The 16,770-nt window shown below is 38.7% G+C and overlaps 1 protein-coding gene across 2 annotated transcripts in view; it reads left to right on the top strand.

Moving 5' to 3' along the window:
* wu:fc17b08 (ligand-dependent corepressor) overlaps positions 1–16,397 on the top strand; it is a 28,118-nt gene extending 11,721 nt beyond the window's left edge. Inside the window, exon 7 of one of the 2 annotated variants that reach the window (XM_059358868.1) lies at positions 8,768–16,397. In XM_059358868.1, coding sequence (XP_059214851.1) covers positions 8,768–13,448 — 4,681 coding nt within the window. In that variant the 3' untranslated portion in view covers positions 13,449–16,397. Of the gene's footprint in view, positions 1–1,322; positions 8,185–8,767 lie in introns of those variants that run through there. The other variant, XM_059358870.1, reaches the window with a different exon arrangement.
* Positions 16,398–16,770: the final 373 nt, after the last annotated feature.

The following is a 16,770-nucleotide window of genomic DNA, read 5'->3' as shown; positions in this document are numbered from 1 at the left end:
CTGCAAAAATGCAGTAGTTACAGAATCCTGAGAGACTCAAGCAATTCTCAGTGATCTAGTAGAGGTTTTTAAATTGATCCTTTCACATTTTCATGCCATTTTCTTCTCCAAGAAAGACTGTTTTCAGTTAATGTAATATCAAAAAGTAGGCATTTCTTGTACATCTCTTACTATGCTGGTAACACTTTATATCTAACATGCTTCAGATAAAAGTGATGCCACCTTTTTCTGCAGAGCCTAGTCACTGATACCAAGTATTAGAGAATATACACTTCCTCCAATGTCATTCATCCAAATCAGAGGGCTGTATTTTAAATGGCATTATTTTATGGTATTCTTAGCTGAATCGAACATTTCAGTCAATTTATCTGAATAGGATTTTTATTTATTTTATAGTTTTGTTCTGTTTTGTTTTTCTTGAGACCAACACCTCTTATTCTGTTATACCCAACTGACAGTGAACATGCCTATAATTAAAATTTTATTATATGGATTAATTAAGTACCAGGGGCTTCCTCTACTGCTGCTTTGAGGGCTGATGTGATCTAAAAGTCATGATCATTCACAGCAGAATAAAGCTGGCTCTGATTTTCATCTTACTTTGAAAATAATATATAGCATTACGCTTTCCTTAGTTTGAAGGTAGTCCTTCAAAAAACACAAAAAACACTATCCCTTTTAAGAATCTTTTTAATTAATCTTGATCTGACTACCGAATAAGTTATTCTTCCTAATGAGTAGTGCTTTTATTCCTTTATGTGATCACAGTTGAGTTAGGTTTTGACTTTGATACTCACAACCCTCTGCTGGCTTACTCTTTTATATCTGCGCTTGTTCAGTGGTAACGTCACACACAAAATGTCAAGATCTTCATTTGCATTCATTTTGTATGACATAGCTAGCGAGCCCTGCTTAACAGCTACATGCCAAGCTGCCCTACTGCAATGACAAATAATGCCTCCTTCTGGCTATGCTTTTTGAGCCAAGACCTTTTATGTACTCCTTTATATGCCTTTTTCATTGCTTTTGTTTTTATTGTTTCTTTTTCTTATCTTTTTGTTTCTTATGTTTATGCAAATTTGTAAACAATCATCACAGCAAGTGAATAAAATATTGTCAAACTTGAGCCTTTTTTGTTCTTAAAAGTCACACCCACACACCCACAGTCTATTTTTTTTTAAAGATAGTGATGTTACCAAAGCAAGGTCATATAATAAAGGAGTGGCCAACATCCTCCCCTCCCCAACCCATCCTCCTTTTAGAAAAGAGAAAAAGGCACTGTGCAAGCTCTGCTTACACCCAATTTCCTTCCATCCAATCAGGCGATCCTTGAGGGCGGACGGGGAAGTCGGGCTGTTTATGAGGAGCCTACAGGATGGGAGGAGGAGGGAGAATATCGGCCACTCCACCCGTTATAAGCCTTCCTCAGCTCTTGCATACTCGCTGCACATCAAAGAGGAGCCCGATCTGGAGAGCGACCCAGAGTCACCTCTCAGCCACAGCTCCAGACCTACTGACCTTTTCAAAAATGGATCTGCTTCCTGGAATTCTAAAAGTAATTTTGGGGCGCTCCTCAAACTCAAAACCAACAGTGAGGCTAGCGAGCACCTTAAAGACATACCAAGGTTGCTGGAAGCTGCCGGACTCTGGACAAAGTCTCTCGCCTTGGAAAAGGGAAATCTCCAGGAGGCCTGCAGGGACCACAGCCTCTCCCTTTCTCATTCATCATCGTTTGACCTTAAGATTCCTCAGGTGCGAGTTTTGGCAACAGCAGCAGACCGGTCTTGGGATTCCTTGTCCTCAGTGTATTCGGGATCTGCCTGTGAGAACGGTCTGGGAAAGGCGCTTCGATCCATTCTGCCCAGGCAGATCCAGAAGAAAAGCAATGGAGGTTTTAGTAGCTCAGGTTCAGAGAAGGACTACTGGCCTTATGACACTGACCGCAAAGCTTCACGGGGAAGCTATCCTCTGGAATCAGAGTCAGACCTCGGCAACAAGCAGCCACGGAAGAAACGTGGGCGATATCGGCAGTACAACACTGACCTGCTGGAAGAGGCGATCGAGGTGGTGATGGGCGGGAAAATGAGTGTGTCTAAAGCCCAAACGATCTATGGCATTCCACACAGCACCCTGGAATACAAAGTTAAAGAGCGATTGGGGACCTTGAAACATCCACCTAAAAAGAAGCTGAAGCTGATAAAGATGGAGAAACAGGATGTTTCACAGTCCCCAGAGAGGAAAGAAGTCTCAAACTCCCAGCACATTGTTTCTGAGAGAAGAGAGAGTGCATCTGACGAGAACGGAATTGATTTCCATGATGGAAGCCTCTCATCAAATGAGTGATATAACCGTAAAGTACTAATAATGATGTGCTTTTAGTCAGACAGATGTTGCATTTGCCAGACAGTGATAGAAGCTGACTTGTTGTTCCATGAAACCATTATAGTTGTGTGTAACGTTTAAATCTAAATACCCATATTTATTATTAACTAAAATTAAATTTACCCCTCACTTTTGGTCAGTAATGCATAAAAATGCTATGGCCATCTATTTTAAACACTCAGTGTCTCCTAGTTGTACATATTTGGAAGGCATACCTGCTTCTTAAGAATAATATATTGCTAATTAACTTCAGGTTGTTTAAGTTGATGTTTTGAAAATAAGCACTCCTGGCTCTATAAATGCATTCTATACATATAGAGCCAAATTGAATCATGTGTAAGGAAGTGGCGCCCCTCAGTGTCTTCTCTCAGTACTGTTCAGAGCATTTGGTCATATGTTCAAAGTGAACATATAGTTTATTCTACTGTGTACGTAGGCTCTTTTGGATGGCAGTGGAAGCCTCTGTCACTGTTTGCAAATGCACTTCTAAGACAGAAATGGACTTTGGAGATGTAAGAAAAAAACCTCCAATCACTATTATATGAAGAGTATGTATAATTCCAAACACTATCCAAAATATTTATTTATGTTATGTCTGTTTGAATAGCATGACATGCTGTCTAAAATTTCACTTTCTCTCAAATCCAAATTAAGTTCATCTCCACGAGCATGACAACTTTTGCCACCAATAATTTATTTTTCTGTATGTTCATCTGTCCTATATGAATGGTATTATTTTTTTTATTGCCTTCACTGCGCTCAGGATAGCTTCAGATTGGTATGCAGTACTTGTCAGTCAGAAAATGTCTATCAGATAAAGGATCACTGTACACACATAAATATACCTCAACTACAGATATGCTTAACTAAAACATTGCCTCACGTTGGTCACCTCTAACAGGGAAGGATAACTTACCCAAATCCCCCTTCTGAAGTAACATTTCAGGATGTCTTACTGACAAGTATGTGTGTCCTTCTCTCAGATGACTTCACAACCTACCTTAACTAGTTATCAGTAGCATAATAGTGCCAGTGCAAGCCTTCAGAATATTTCTGTTATTTGTGATTCAGGGTTCGTCTTTTTCAGATTTCAGGTATTATCTCTGGGAATGTCTTTCTCTAAGACACGAGAAGGGCAGAATTTTTCTTTTACTTTTTACGATGTTTGAACGTATTATACATATACTAAACATAGATACACATCTTGCTTGTCACCTGATGGAGAATTGTTTCTTCAGGTCAATTTACAACACTCACTTGGTGATTATACTCTGTTATGGTAACCTAATTATTCAGTTACAAATTGTGCATTAACTAAGCTCTTGATTTTAAATAACTCTTAAATCTCTTAAATACATTCAGGTATGTTTTCAAATGTTCTCTTCAGGTAAACAAGAAAATTAGCTCAGTCCTATGTTCAAGTGAGTCTAAAATCTAGGAGCTGTACTGTCATTTTTAGAAGCTCTTAGCTTATAAAATCATTTCATAAGAAACACAACTTTTATCAAGCAATATTAAGCCTAACATCTAACAGTCTTAAACCTAGACTGTGCTAGCTCGCTAGCCAAGTTAGTTAACTCGTTAGCTAAAGTTGCAATCATGCCTCAATACACACCAAGCTATTTTTGAAGTTACCAAGGAAAAAATTCAATGAAAATGAATTTCTCATCTATGAGGAGATGAATATGATAATGCATCTCCTGGCTGTCATGTTCATACTTGGCTTGAATTATTCAATAGAAAATATCACCTCTGGCTGCATTGCATTTTAGGGTCCAGTTCGATTTGATTAACATTAATTCAGTTCAAGCCCCAAATTATTACTTATATTTTTTCAAACCGTTTGTATGATCGTTTGTCATGGCTGCATCCATGACTGGTTTATGGAGCATGAGGCTTTTTTTTTTTAGTTTGGGGAAAGAAAAAGTTCATCTTGATGTCAACCATGGGTGGGTTAACACTCTTTCTGCCATCACCTTGAGATATTTTTTTGTCAAGCGGCTGTACCAAAGCTCAGGTTGATGCCATTTCCTTAAAATTATTACTATATACAGTAGTGTTCAAAATAATAGCAGTCCAATGTGACTAACCAGATTAATGCAGGTTTTTAGTATATTTTTTTATTGCTACATGGCAAACAAGGTACTAGTAGGTGCAGTAGATTACCAACAAGACCCAGCATTCGTGATATGCACGCTCTTAAGGCTGTGCAATTGGGCAATTAGTTGAAAGGGGTGAGGGTTAGAACGCTCGAATGTTGGGTCTTGTTGGTTTTCTGAGAATCTACGGCACCTTACTGGTACCTTGTTTGCCATGTAGCAAAAAAAAATATACTAAAAACCTGGATTAATCTGGTTAGTCACATTGGACTGCTATTATTTTGAACACTACTGTAAATGTTTGGGTCATGGTGCTTTGAAAACCCTCCAATAATAGCCTGTCCTCTTTTGCCATTACATGCCATTTTCATTGAATTTTTCCATGGTGAACTCGCAATTATTTTGCTCTATCAGGACACCTCATTGTGCATTATCACTAATACCTCAGGACATTCCAGAATATGGGATCATAGCCCATTATTCTTTTCAGGTTGATATGTAGGCTCTAGCAAATAATATTATTTTTTGCAAACTGCAGGCTTAAGATGTAAACATTGTTGCTTAGATGAACTTGGATGTTTTGGAAAAAAGAAATGATTTCTTCACTGCAAGCATTTGATATTATATTTGCAGGCATTTATCACATTCTACAATTGTGGATCTGGATTGTAAACATTTAAGTGACAGTTGGGTCAGCAGCAACATAATTATAGTTCAGGGACTTGGACTCTTTTATGTTCATAGCACTGTAACAATAACAATAACTGTATGATAGGTGATGAACTTAACACTAACTTTGATTTCTCTTGTTCTTGGTTTTATTTGTATTCATGTGGTTAAATGCAGGTATTCATTTTAGTTTGATTTATAAGACTTACATTTCTCTCACTTTAAAGTAATTATCTTTGTTTGTAACGTGATTAACCACTTTAAATTGCATACAATTTTGTACTAAATGTCTGTTTAACATTGCATGGTTGACAACAACACAAAGCAGTTGCTTTAAGCACATGTACCATTTATAAGAATTAAGTAAGATCTAGTTGGCAATGTGCTTTCATTAATTCAATTATTCCTGCATTGACAATCATCCACATTACTCATAAACTACACTGTTAAATCAATTTTCTTTTATTTATTAAGGGTTTATTGACCGTTAAAAATATTTTTATTTTCTATTGTAGCAAATCTAATGGTTGACTACCTCATCTGGAAAACCCATATCATAGTCTACTGTTCTCATAACTGTTTATGTAGCAATTTCTCCTGTACAAAACACAAAACACAGTTTATTTTAAAATGCTTTGGGTGAAGGCGACAAGTTTACAGAAAGAGCTGTCATAAAGTTATAAGAGACGGTAGAAAATCTGTCAAAATTCAACTGTATGTAAATATTTCAGTGTATCCTTGTAGTTCATTTTTTTGTCTCGATACCTTTTCTTTCTTTTTTTGGGGGGGGGGGGGGGGGAGTTGACAAAAGCATGTTTGATGATCTCCTGTTTCTGAGAAATCTTTTGTTCCCAAAGTGGGGGAAGTGTTTATGTCCCCTTGCATACCTACTCAAATGATGATATGTTTGGACTTATTTTGTTAAAGCAGTATATATTAATCAATATGTATTAATTAATGATTTTATCATCACTTAAGTAACCATGAATGTAAATGGCTTTAATCAAACAAAATGTTGTTCACATAAGTGTTTATAGACATAAATTAGATAATGCTTAAAGGTATATTTAATTGTCTTACATAATAGATGTGAAGGGATACCATTTAAGATTGTCCCACTTTATTCTGACACAAGTTGGTAAATATAATGTATGAGGACAAAAGGTTCAAAATGACTTAAGAGTATCCCTGTCCATAAATTATGTACAGATTTTGTATATTTGATTTATTAACAATGTATACAGGAATGACACTGGGTATATTTTGCATGGTTGGACTAAATCATATGTGTCAGTGGGAAGTTAGTTGTATATGGTGAAGTTTATCTTTGAGGATGTTTTATTGAAAATACTGGAGTGTTGGTGTGTTTACCGTCAAGTCAACAATGTATCAAATAGATTAACTGTGAAGGTGAAATCTCCCTAATCCAGTTCAAGATCTGGGTAATTGTTCACTGCAGATTAGAGCTGGGTATTGTTCATCAGATACTTTGATACAAATTACACAACATTACATTTAACAAAAATAAATAATACAATAAATATAATTGTAATTGATGATGAGATTTACTCCTTTAGCCATGGAAATTTGGTATCAAACGACAATACTTTGAATGCTCAATAGTGTTGAAGCAATTCGTTTGGTGCCTAAAAGTATCGAAGTTCGGTACCCAGACCTACTGAAGATGTATAATTAAACATAGTAGTTTGTTATTGCCAGATTATTTATACTCCTAATGTGCAGTATATGAACATTGTGATGAGTTAACACATCCAAGTTTGTGCGCTTGTGATATATTGTGTAAATGGATTAAGTTTGCTTCTGCTTTTTAGATTGGTTGTTTTATTCCTCTGGAAGAAAAAGGCATGTGTTTTGTGTTAGTTCCTTACTGCAATGCTAAGTGAAACAGAGAGCGAAACCCTCAGGGATGAAACACTTACCACTTGTTATTCAGGTACTCCACTTTACTCCACAGGGGAGTGAAGTTAATGAGTTAAGCAAAAAAAATTGGTCAGGTTCCAGTTCCAGCAAATGTTATTTTTTTTACTCTCTAAAATTTATTTTCTAATCCCTAAAAGCTACATTTCAGATATTTTGGCATGCTGTACAAATCATTTTGTGGTTGGAGCCAAAAATCCCCATAGTGCATCTTTTAACTTATTATTTTTATACTGAATGTCAATATAACCTCAGTGCAGGTAAGATGTTGACCGATGGCATTTATAATTAATAAAAAAACACTTAATGAACGATCCTTAAACCGCATTTCTGAAGATTTCAACAAAATTTTTGAATATTTTTCTTGCATATTGCAACATTCACGTCACCACTGTCAAAGATTGCATTGTTAACTTTACATTTAAAGCGGAAATCTGTCATGTTTTTAACCACTACTATGTTTGTTTGTCTATGCATCTATTGAATTATACTAACACTAAAACAGACACATTTGTTTGACAATTCAACAATAAATACATAGCAAGCCACACGCCTAACACTAGATATCCCACCATTAGTGCTATAGCTCAAAGGGGACAGTGTGAAATGTTTAAGATTTCAGCTTTATTCAGCTTTATAAGTAGCATGTAGGTTTTTTTCTTCTTTTTAGCAATGCAGCACTTATAATTCTATTCAAATACAATTTTAGTTTTGAAACAAAAATTTGATTTTTTTTTCCTGACTATATGTTCATTTTGCAGTTGCCAGCACCTCTTTCTCAGCAGTACATGCTGTGGGTAAAGCTATTTCTCTTTTTCATTACATAGTCTTGTGACATGTCACCTCAGGAATCCAGTTGTGGTTTCATTTATCTGTTTATTTTCTTGTTATAACACCACAGTGTAGCTTCGAAAGGACTTTTTTTTAAAAAAGAAAATAATCTTTTCAAAGTTGAAAACATTATATATTTTTGGCATAATGTGATGGTATAAATGCTCGGGCAGTTTTGGAGGATTTGTATTACACCTACCTCACTAAAAAAAAAAACTATTGCCAGACATATAGGCATGTAGCCTCCCCTTCCTCCCCCAGTTGACTGATTATGTTAGATTTGCATTGGCACAAACAAAACCTCACAGATTTTAGAATAACTAACCTTGCAAATGTTCAGTCATGCTTGATTTTCTTTTACTATTTAATTTTGTGGAGCACTTGTATCTTAATGTCACCCTTTGCACTAGTTATTAAATGCATAGAAACTTGACAAAAATGATGTACTCTATATTTCTCCCTAATGTATTTGCTCTTTCATGTGATAAACGTGTTTGACTTGTTTTAATCAAAGTGGGTTGCCATTACTAAATGTGTTGTGCATGTGTAAGATTTTCTTGATGTATACTGTAATAAAAGGCACCACTGTGCAAAGAAGAAAAATGTAATAGCTGTAACAATGTAATTGGTCAAGTTCACTGGATGAAAGATTCACTTTTAAAATCACCTATTCTTCTAATAAATATGCAATGACAAACAGTATTGTACATTTGTGAATTATTTCACACAATCGGTTAGCTCCACCATTTTTTGATACATTTTTGTGCGAGTGTAATGATCACATACTATGAACCAATGTTTTCTCTTGTTGATGTGCAATTACACCTATTTTGTTCTTTTTTTTTCAGTGAGTCTCCAGACTTGAGTGTTGCAAAGGCTAAAGACCTGCAGTCCACCTCCACGCTGGAACAGTTCATGGCCAAACTCTGTCGCCACCATCAGAGACAGATAGTCAATGCCATTGGTTTTCTACAGACGGAGGTCAAAGCACTAGCATCTTCCAGTGCACAGCAAGCTTCTAACTCTACCTCTGGTATCTTGGAAACTGCTTGTTCCAGTGCAGTCACACCTGAAAAGTCATGCCCTGAGCTGAAGTTTACCAGTGAATCCACTCCAAAGTCAGAAGTCCAGGATATGTCCAATTCTTTCCCAAGCAGCTGTGCAACTAAAAAAGATCCAGAGAATGGAGTGTCGCTGAAAACATCTGCTGACCCTGCTTTGGATCTTCGCAGCCCTGGGTCGGGGAGTAACCAAGCTGTGGCCAGTCCCACCAGTAACCCAGTGGACGCAGAGACCAACCGTCATGGTGATCATGCTCCTCTTAAGTTGAAAATTATGACCAGCAACGTTGCTGCTGGTAAGAAGTTGTCGTGTGTGCTCAACGCCTCTCTTTCATCTCACTCTGACAATTTGGAGGACAGACTGGTTAACTCAAATTCATCCAACAGAACAGAGACTCATAGTGCCAGACTCAGCTCCTCTGTGAAAAGACACAATCAGACTAGTCACACACATCAAGCTAGGCAGAGAGAGACTCTAGGGCATTCGAAAGATTCACCAGAAAAACTATTTTCAATCCATATGACGATTCCTTCAGACACTCCGCGGACTGCCAGAAAAACCATCAGGTCTTCGTCTGATCATCTGATTCGGGACTCTACTTGTAGGGGAATGCCTGACCCTGATCTCGGCCACTGTGACATTGTTTTTATTGATAAACCAATTACAGAGTGTTTTAAGGAAAAGCGGCGCAGCATGCTCCCTCGCCGCAATGCCAGGAAAAGCACCAGAGGACATATGTATTCAGATGAAATCTGGGAGTTAAAAACTGTCCGTACATTGGCTGGGAGGGGAAACTGTCCTAATCCAATGCCAGAGTTGGTCACGTTGGTCACCCCAAGACAAATACTTTCAAAGCCTGACGGTGTGCCACCAGTGGATATGCCTTTTGCTGGAGCATGCAGGGAGACAATGAATCAACAAATGACCACAGAAGAGTCAGATGATGGTGTGATACTAGGTACAGGAGATATAGTGGAGGAAGCAGCCAGTGAAGCAGACGTTATAGTTGAAACTAGTCAGACAGATCAATGTCAGAGTAAAGGATGGTCTGCTCCTTCTCCGATAAGGTCCCCAACAGAAAACAATGAAACAGACATGAGCACAGATGTAGAACAGGACACAACTGCAAATTCAGGGACAACAGGAAGTGAAGAACGTGTTGCACAGGCTCCATTTGAAGCAGAAAAAGATAAGGAGCCTGAGCCTCAAGAGAACATATGTGAAAATACTGAGCAAGTAGTCACAGAAACTGTAGCAGAAACATTAGCAGAACCGTTAGAGGATACTACCATAGGAGAAGATGTGCCCGAACTTTCCTCAGATAACATGCACAACAGTGAGCCTGTTCTCCAGGAGAATCGCACCCCATCACCGGTGGCTCAAATTGAGGAAGAAACTAAGGAAAATAAAAGGGAGGAAATACAAGATGAACAACCTCAGGAACTTCAACAAGAGACACAGATACACTATGACAACTTTGAAGTGACAGAAAAGTCCAACACCTCAAGTTCAGCAGAAGAGCCGATTGAGAAAGCGCAAGATATTCAAACATCTGATGCAGTTGAAAGTGTTATGCCTTCAGAGACTGAAGGTGACGAAGATGAAGACTTGTCCTCAAAGACGCTTGATGCACTCTTGAAGGAATTACCCCCTTGGCGTAGAAAAAGAGGTACTGTCGTATCACTGCCAAAGCGGTTGAGAAAAAATGAAGAGGTGGTTGTTGGTTTCGTCAATGGTAGACCCGTAGCAGCCTCTGACAGAAGTCTGCGCCGTAGATCAAGTAACAGCAGCACATCACCTTGTAAAACCCCAGTGAAATCTAGTCAGAATGTCCCTAACAAGAGTTCTGTTGATTCAACTGTTGCAAACAAAAATTTGGAGAAAATTCTACCTGAACCAGAGAAAGCTGTAGACTCGATTGAGCAGGTGAAGGAACCATCGCCTGCCACGCCATCAACCCCAACAACTAAATTTCCCCCAAGGACCAACAAAATCCAGAAACAAAAGAGACTTCAGAGAGATCAGGATAGTTTGCCTGCCCTCGTTGATCAGCGACAACTTAGATCAGGCAGCCAGAGGCCAGCTGGGACTCCAGTATCACCGCCCAAATCAAATGCTGTCGCTATCATTTCATCTCTAAAACCTTCTGAAACCAATGATCTTCCATCTACAGAGCACCTCCCCTCTGCCCCCCTTAATTCTTCACTTCCTGTTACTCCTCCAATCAATTCATCTTCCCCTTCAGCCTCTGAACAATCCCAACAGAACACAGCCCCAGCGACGACTGTGGAATTAAACACTGAAAACACTCAGCCAGCAGGGACAACCTCTGAAGAAATAGAAAAAAACAAAGAAGACAATAGACCGCAGGCCACACAGGAAAGCCCTTCGATGAAGGCTGTAGTAGACGACAGTAAGAATGAGAAACAGCAGCTAAGCGGTGAGGAAACAAGTCCTGTAGAAAATCCTGTAAAGACTGAAATGCAATCACAGATTATGCCATTAAGAAGTAAGCGCGTTCTCCGAAAGGAGGCGGAAGCAAGTGATGTTGCTTTGCCGCAGAAGCCGAATGTAGCATATGTAAAAGACAGGTCTGTAAGTGGAGATGATAGCAGTTCTTCTATGTCAGACAAACCTACAAGAATGCCACTACGGAGTGAGAGCAGTAAGGTTGAGATGTCCAGCCAGTCTGTTACTCAGTCATCACCAGTGGACAACAAAAAATTGGCTTTGAGATCACAAAGATTGGCTGTACCCTCGAGCAATGCTCTTACTGCAACTGGAAGACAGAGTGATGTCGCTTCCCCTGTCAGAATAAAGGCAGAAAGAGTAACCAAAGCTCAGGTGAGGCCCCCTCCAGTGTCTGTTGCATCTGTGTTGCCCCATAGCTCAGCCGTCCATGTCTTTCCCCCAAGACTTGAGCCCCCAAAACAAACAAATAAATTCTTTGAGACTATGACTTCAGAGGAAAACCAACACCTTATTTCAAATCTGAACATTAAGTATGATAAAATGCAAAAAGGCTGGGTGCAAATGGACAAAGAGGGTCAGCCAATAACAAAATACAAAAACAAAGCAGACAGACAGGCAGCTATATGGAAAAGTAAACGTAGGGCACGAAAATCCAAGTCTTCAGACCACCAGAAATACTCACCGGTCCAAATGCTCTTCATGAAAGGGTTTAATCTCACCAGTATTTGCCGCTGGTTCCTTGAAACAACAGAAACAAAGTCCCTTGTCATCGTCAAGAAGGTAAATACACGTCTTCCGTCAGAAACTCAGCTGTGCTTCCACAGCTCATCTAGTGCTTCAGGGAGCTCTCAGGGGGTATTTCCAAGCCTACAGGCAGAACGCTTAAAGAAACATTTGAAAAAGTTTGCCATCGCCTCTCCTGTAAAGAGCAACCCCAAGAGTCAAAAACTGATTGCTAGAGCACTGGAGCAAGAGGCAAATGCAGTCAAAGGAAGGGAGAAAAGAGAACCTCCCAGTGCTACTCAGACTCTGTCTAAGTTACACTCCTCTGCTGAAGTACAGATAGGTGAATCCCAGAAGTCCTCTGGCAAATCGAAAAATCCAGCTAGTGCAAGGATCTTGAGAAAATACTCTAACATCCGAGAGAAGATGCAAGTACAGCAAACCAATGTTCGACTCAAAAAGGCGTCAAAAACCTTGAAAGCAAACAATATCAAAAGACTTACCAACAAAAAGTCTGCCTCCAAATCAAATCTGAAACCATCTCTGAAGGCACAGAAATCCGCCATACCTGTCGGTAAACAAATGAAAGCATCTGCAGCAAAAATGGAAAAAAGGAAAACATTGGCTGGCAAAAGAACTACAAAGCATCCAGTTCAACAGAGGGCAGTCAGGGCTCAGAGCAGTACCAGAGCTTCAAGAGATACAACTAAAAAAGACAAATTGCCAAAGAGATGTTCTCAACGTCTAGGGCCTCCTAAAATATCTGAACATAACCCTGTCGACACATCTAAAAGCAAAGTAGACAAAAAGCATATTGAAGCCGTGAAAGTAGAGGTGGAAAAACCTGCTGTGAATAAAGTGATTGCTACAAAAACCCAAACAAAGGAATCATCACAAAGTACTGTTGCAGAGATCAAAGGTACAGAGAACGCTGTTGAGACCCTGCAGCAGAGTGCGGATGTCAAGGCTCCGACCTCACATGACCAGGTACTAACAAGATCCCAGAGAAAAATGGAGGTGGCTGTCCCTGTTTGTGTCAGTCGTGTTTTAAAGAAGGCCGCCAAGGTAATGAAAAAACAAAATGCATCTCCAAAACCAGGCAGGAAAGCTGAGGGACCAACACTGACAAGAAGAGGGGCTCCCTTAAAGCTCCCTGCTAAGAGAAAACAAGCAACCTTGTTGCCACGAAGTGGAACAAAATCAGCAACCAAGAGAGCTCAGGAGCTTTTAGAGACCCCAGCTAAGCGCACCAGGACATCACTCGCAAAGTGAAATGCACCCGTAGATAGAGAGATCATCTTTATTAAGAGGATTTTGTGATGTTCTTTCATCTGGAACATATTCAGGACCAGAAGTATCTATTTTCTAACCTTGTTTTCAGTAGGAAAATGTGTGAAGAACAGGTTTTGAGTCATTTATGCTTTTGTAAAGCTTAAGTGTGAAAATACAAATGTGATGCTGAGCATTTGCTCTATGTTCAGGGACTACTGACAAGTCCTACATGATGTCTAGCAGATGGAGTCGCTGTTTGGCTTTCTGTTCAGCGCTCTGTGACACGGCTGGAGATAACTATAGCCTATCAAACCTTATTTTAAAAGTTGAGATAACAAACATCAGACTTTGATGCAGTTATCAAGTTGACATTTAATTCACTCACCATCTTGTTTTTGTTTCTTTTTTGCCATTTTGTATATAATTCTTGTTTTAGATGATAGCATGCACTGCATTTACAGTTAAGAGAGCTTGTTATGAGAGGGGAGATGATCTTTTGAATAAGATTTTTACTTACAGGAATTAGACAGTTTGTATCTTCAGCCTGTCTTCCAATCACAACATTGTGAAAATGTGACTGTTGTGACCCGGTGCCTTATTTATGAAGTGTAAAGTAATAGAATGTGTTGCTAAATGTGAAAAGTCCTGTCCTTTAAACAACTTTCAATTCCTGGAAAGACGGTCAACATTCATTTGCTTCACATAATGTGTGCAAATATACTTTCTGTTCCACACAGTATGTGCCTCGTGCGTCACCTGTAAACTCTTGTGTTGACTGAGGCATTCAGATTTTCTGATTGACTATTTCCTGACAGGTTTATTTTTATATTCCCATATTCCCAGAGCATTAACTTAATATCGTTCTCACTATAGTTGTATTAGATGTTAATGCAAATACGATTGAATTGTTAAAACAGACAGGTGTGCTCTGTATGTGTCATGACAAACGTTTGTATTTCCTATGTTTTGGGTCAGTTTTCATCACTGTGTACCTCTGCAGTCACTGCTGACCATTGCACCTATTGTTATCTACTCATAATAGTGACTCCACTTTGAGTATTTTACCTGCTTCTGCATGTGCTAAGTCTTGTCAATGTGGAGACAGTTTTAGCAACTCCTGCAGTAGAGCTGTTGCATTCCTACAAGTGAAACCTACAACTATATTTATGCCCCTGAGCTTTGAAAATGCTAACCTCATTCAAGACTTTGTGTGAACACTTGGTGCTCATCAAAAAGCTGTACTGAAATACTATCGGAGATGACTTTGCGATACTGCCTTGTGTATCACTTTGGCAACCACATTTCCCAAGAAAAAGGCCTGAAAATTATGTATATTTGATTTGTTGATATGAATGTTTTAAAAAAAAAAAAAAAGAAAATTTCAGCCCTCTTTAGCATTAATGGCACATTGCAGGATGATAAAGTCCTTCCCCTATTAAACACAAGTTGGAGATGACATTTTTGGGGTAGTCTAGTCACACTTCTGAGTTGTGTATCCATGTATGTTGCAGTTTTATGTTATTTTTTATTATTGTCAGGCCGATGTTCTCATAATGTGAAGTTTCTGAACTTCCGCAGTAGTAACTTACATTAGTGTATTGTCATTTGTCATTTTAAGCACAGTGTTATTATTTTTTATTCTGGTCATTTCTCTTTAGAGCGTAAATCATCTGTAAATGCAAAACATGTTCGTCATGTTTTTATTGTTATTTAAGAACTCCATGTAGGCTAATGACTTTAGCAAATCTAAAACAGCCCACCAAATATCAGACTTGAACATGTTTATTCTTTACAGTTGCTATTTAAATATTTTGATTTTGTATATTAGAAAGAAATACCTGCTTTATTTGTGGTAATCCCAAGAATGAAACATCTTTATGTTAAGAGCTTTGTATTTTTGCTGGAGTTGATATAAAGATGTTGGAATTTTATCTGTCTCTCGGCTCATTTATACCATTGTTTTGGAGGAGACTCATGCTGAATTTTCAGTTTCTTACTTGTATTTTGGGGGATTAGTAGAACATGTTTACATGACTTTAATGTTCAAAAACCTTTTTTTTTTTCTTATACGGCCCGCGGCTCATTCACCTCTATTACAGGTTTCCTTGAAGTTATCATTTACCTACAAATCGCAATATTTGTAATATAAACACTGTAGTAGCATGCATGGAGCAGATGACCGTATAAAGATATCCTTTAAGAGCTCATGTCAGCATGAGCGGAGAGTAGAATAAACGGAACAGGTCAGGAAACGGTTTTGCTCACATGGATTACTTTTACATACATGCACAGCATTTGGCATTTTGGCCGCATTTAATATGACCATCTAAAATTCTGTAATATACAGTAGTGTTCAAAGTAATAGCAGTCCAATGTGACTAACCAGATTAATCCAGGTTTTTAGTATATTTTTTTATTGCTACATGGCAAACAAGGTACCAGTAGGTGCAGTAGATTCTCAGAAAACCAACAAGACCCAGCATTCGTGATATGCACGCTCGTAAGGCTGTGCAATTGGGCAATTAGTTGAAAGGGGTGTGTTCAAAAAAATAGTGTCTGCCATTGACTTTACAAACTCAAACTTTTTTGTTTCTAGGAATTAGCAATCCTGTGAATCATGAAACTAATATTAAGTTGTATGACCACAGTTTTTTATAACTGCTTCACATCTGTGTGCCATGGAGTCAACCAACTTGTGGCACCTTTCAGCTGTTATTCCACTCCAAGATTCTTTAACAACATTCCACAATTAATTTACATTTCTTGGTTTTGCTTCAGAAACAACATTTTTTGATGTCACCCCACAAGTTCTCAATTGGATTAAGGTCCGGGGATTGGGCTGGCCACTCCATAACATCAATGTTGTTGGTTTGGAACCAAGATTTTGCTCATTTACTAGTGTGTTTGGGGTCATTGTCTTGTTGAAACACCCATTTCAAGGCCATGTCCTCTTCAGCATAAGGCAACATGAGCTCTTCAAGTATTTTGACATGCAAACTGATCCATAATCCCTGGTATGCGATAAATAGGCCCAACACCATAGTAGGAGAAACATGCCCATATCATGATGCTGCACCACCATGCTTCACTGTCTTCACTGTGTACTGTGGCTTGAATTCAGAGTTTGGGGGTCGTCTCACAAACTGTCTGCGGCCCTTGGACCCAAAAAGAACAATTTTACTCTCATCAGTCCACAAAATGGTCCTCCATTTCTCTTAAAGCCAGTTGATGTGTTCTTTGGCAAATTGTAACCTCTTCTGCACATGCCTTTTTTTAACAGAGGGACTTTGCGGGGGATTCTTGTAAATAGATATCACCTGAT

Source organism: Centropristis striata, chromosome 20, assembly GCF_030273125.1.
Source record: "Centropristis striata isolate RG_2023a ecotype Rhode Island chromosome 20, C.striata_1.0, whole genome shotgun sequence".
In the NCBI taxonomy this organism is placed as follows: Eukaryota; Metazoa; Chordata; class Actinopteri; order Perciformes; family Serranidae; genus Centropristis; species Centropristis striata.
Note: the sequence above shows the minus strand (reverse complement) of the source record. Positions and strands in the feature narration are given on the sequence as shown.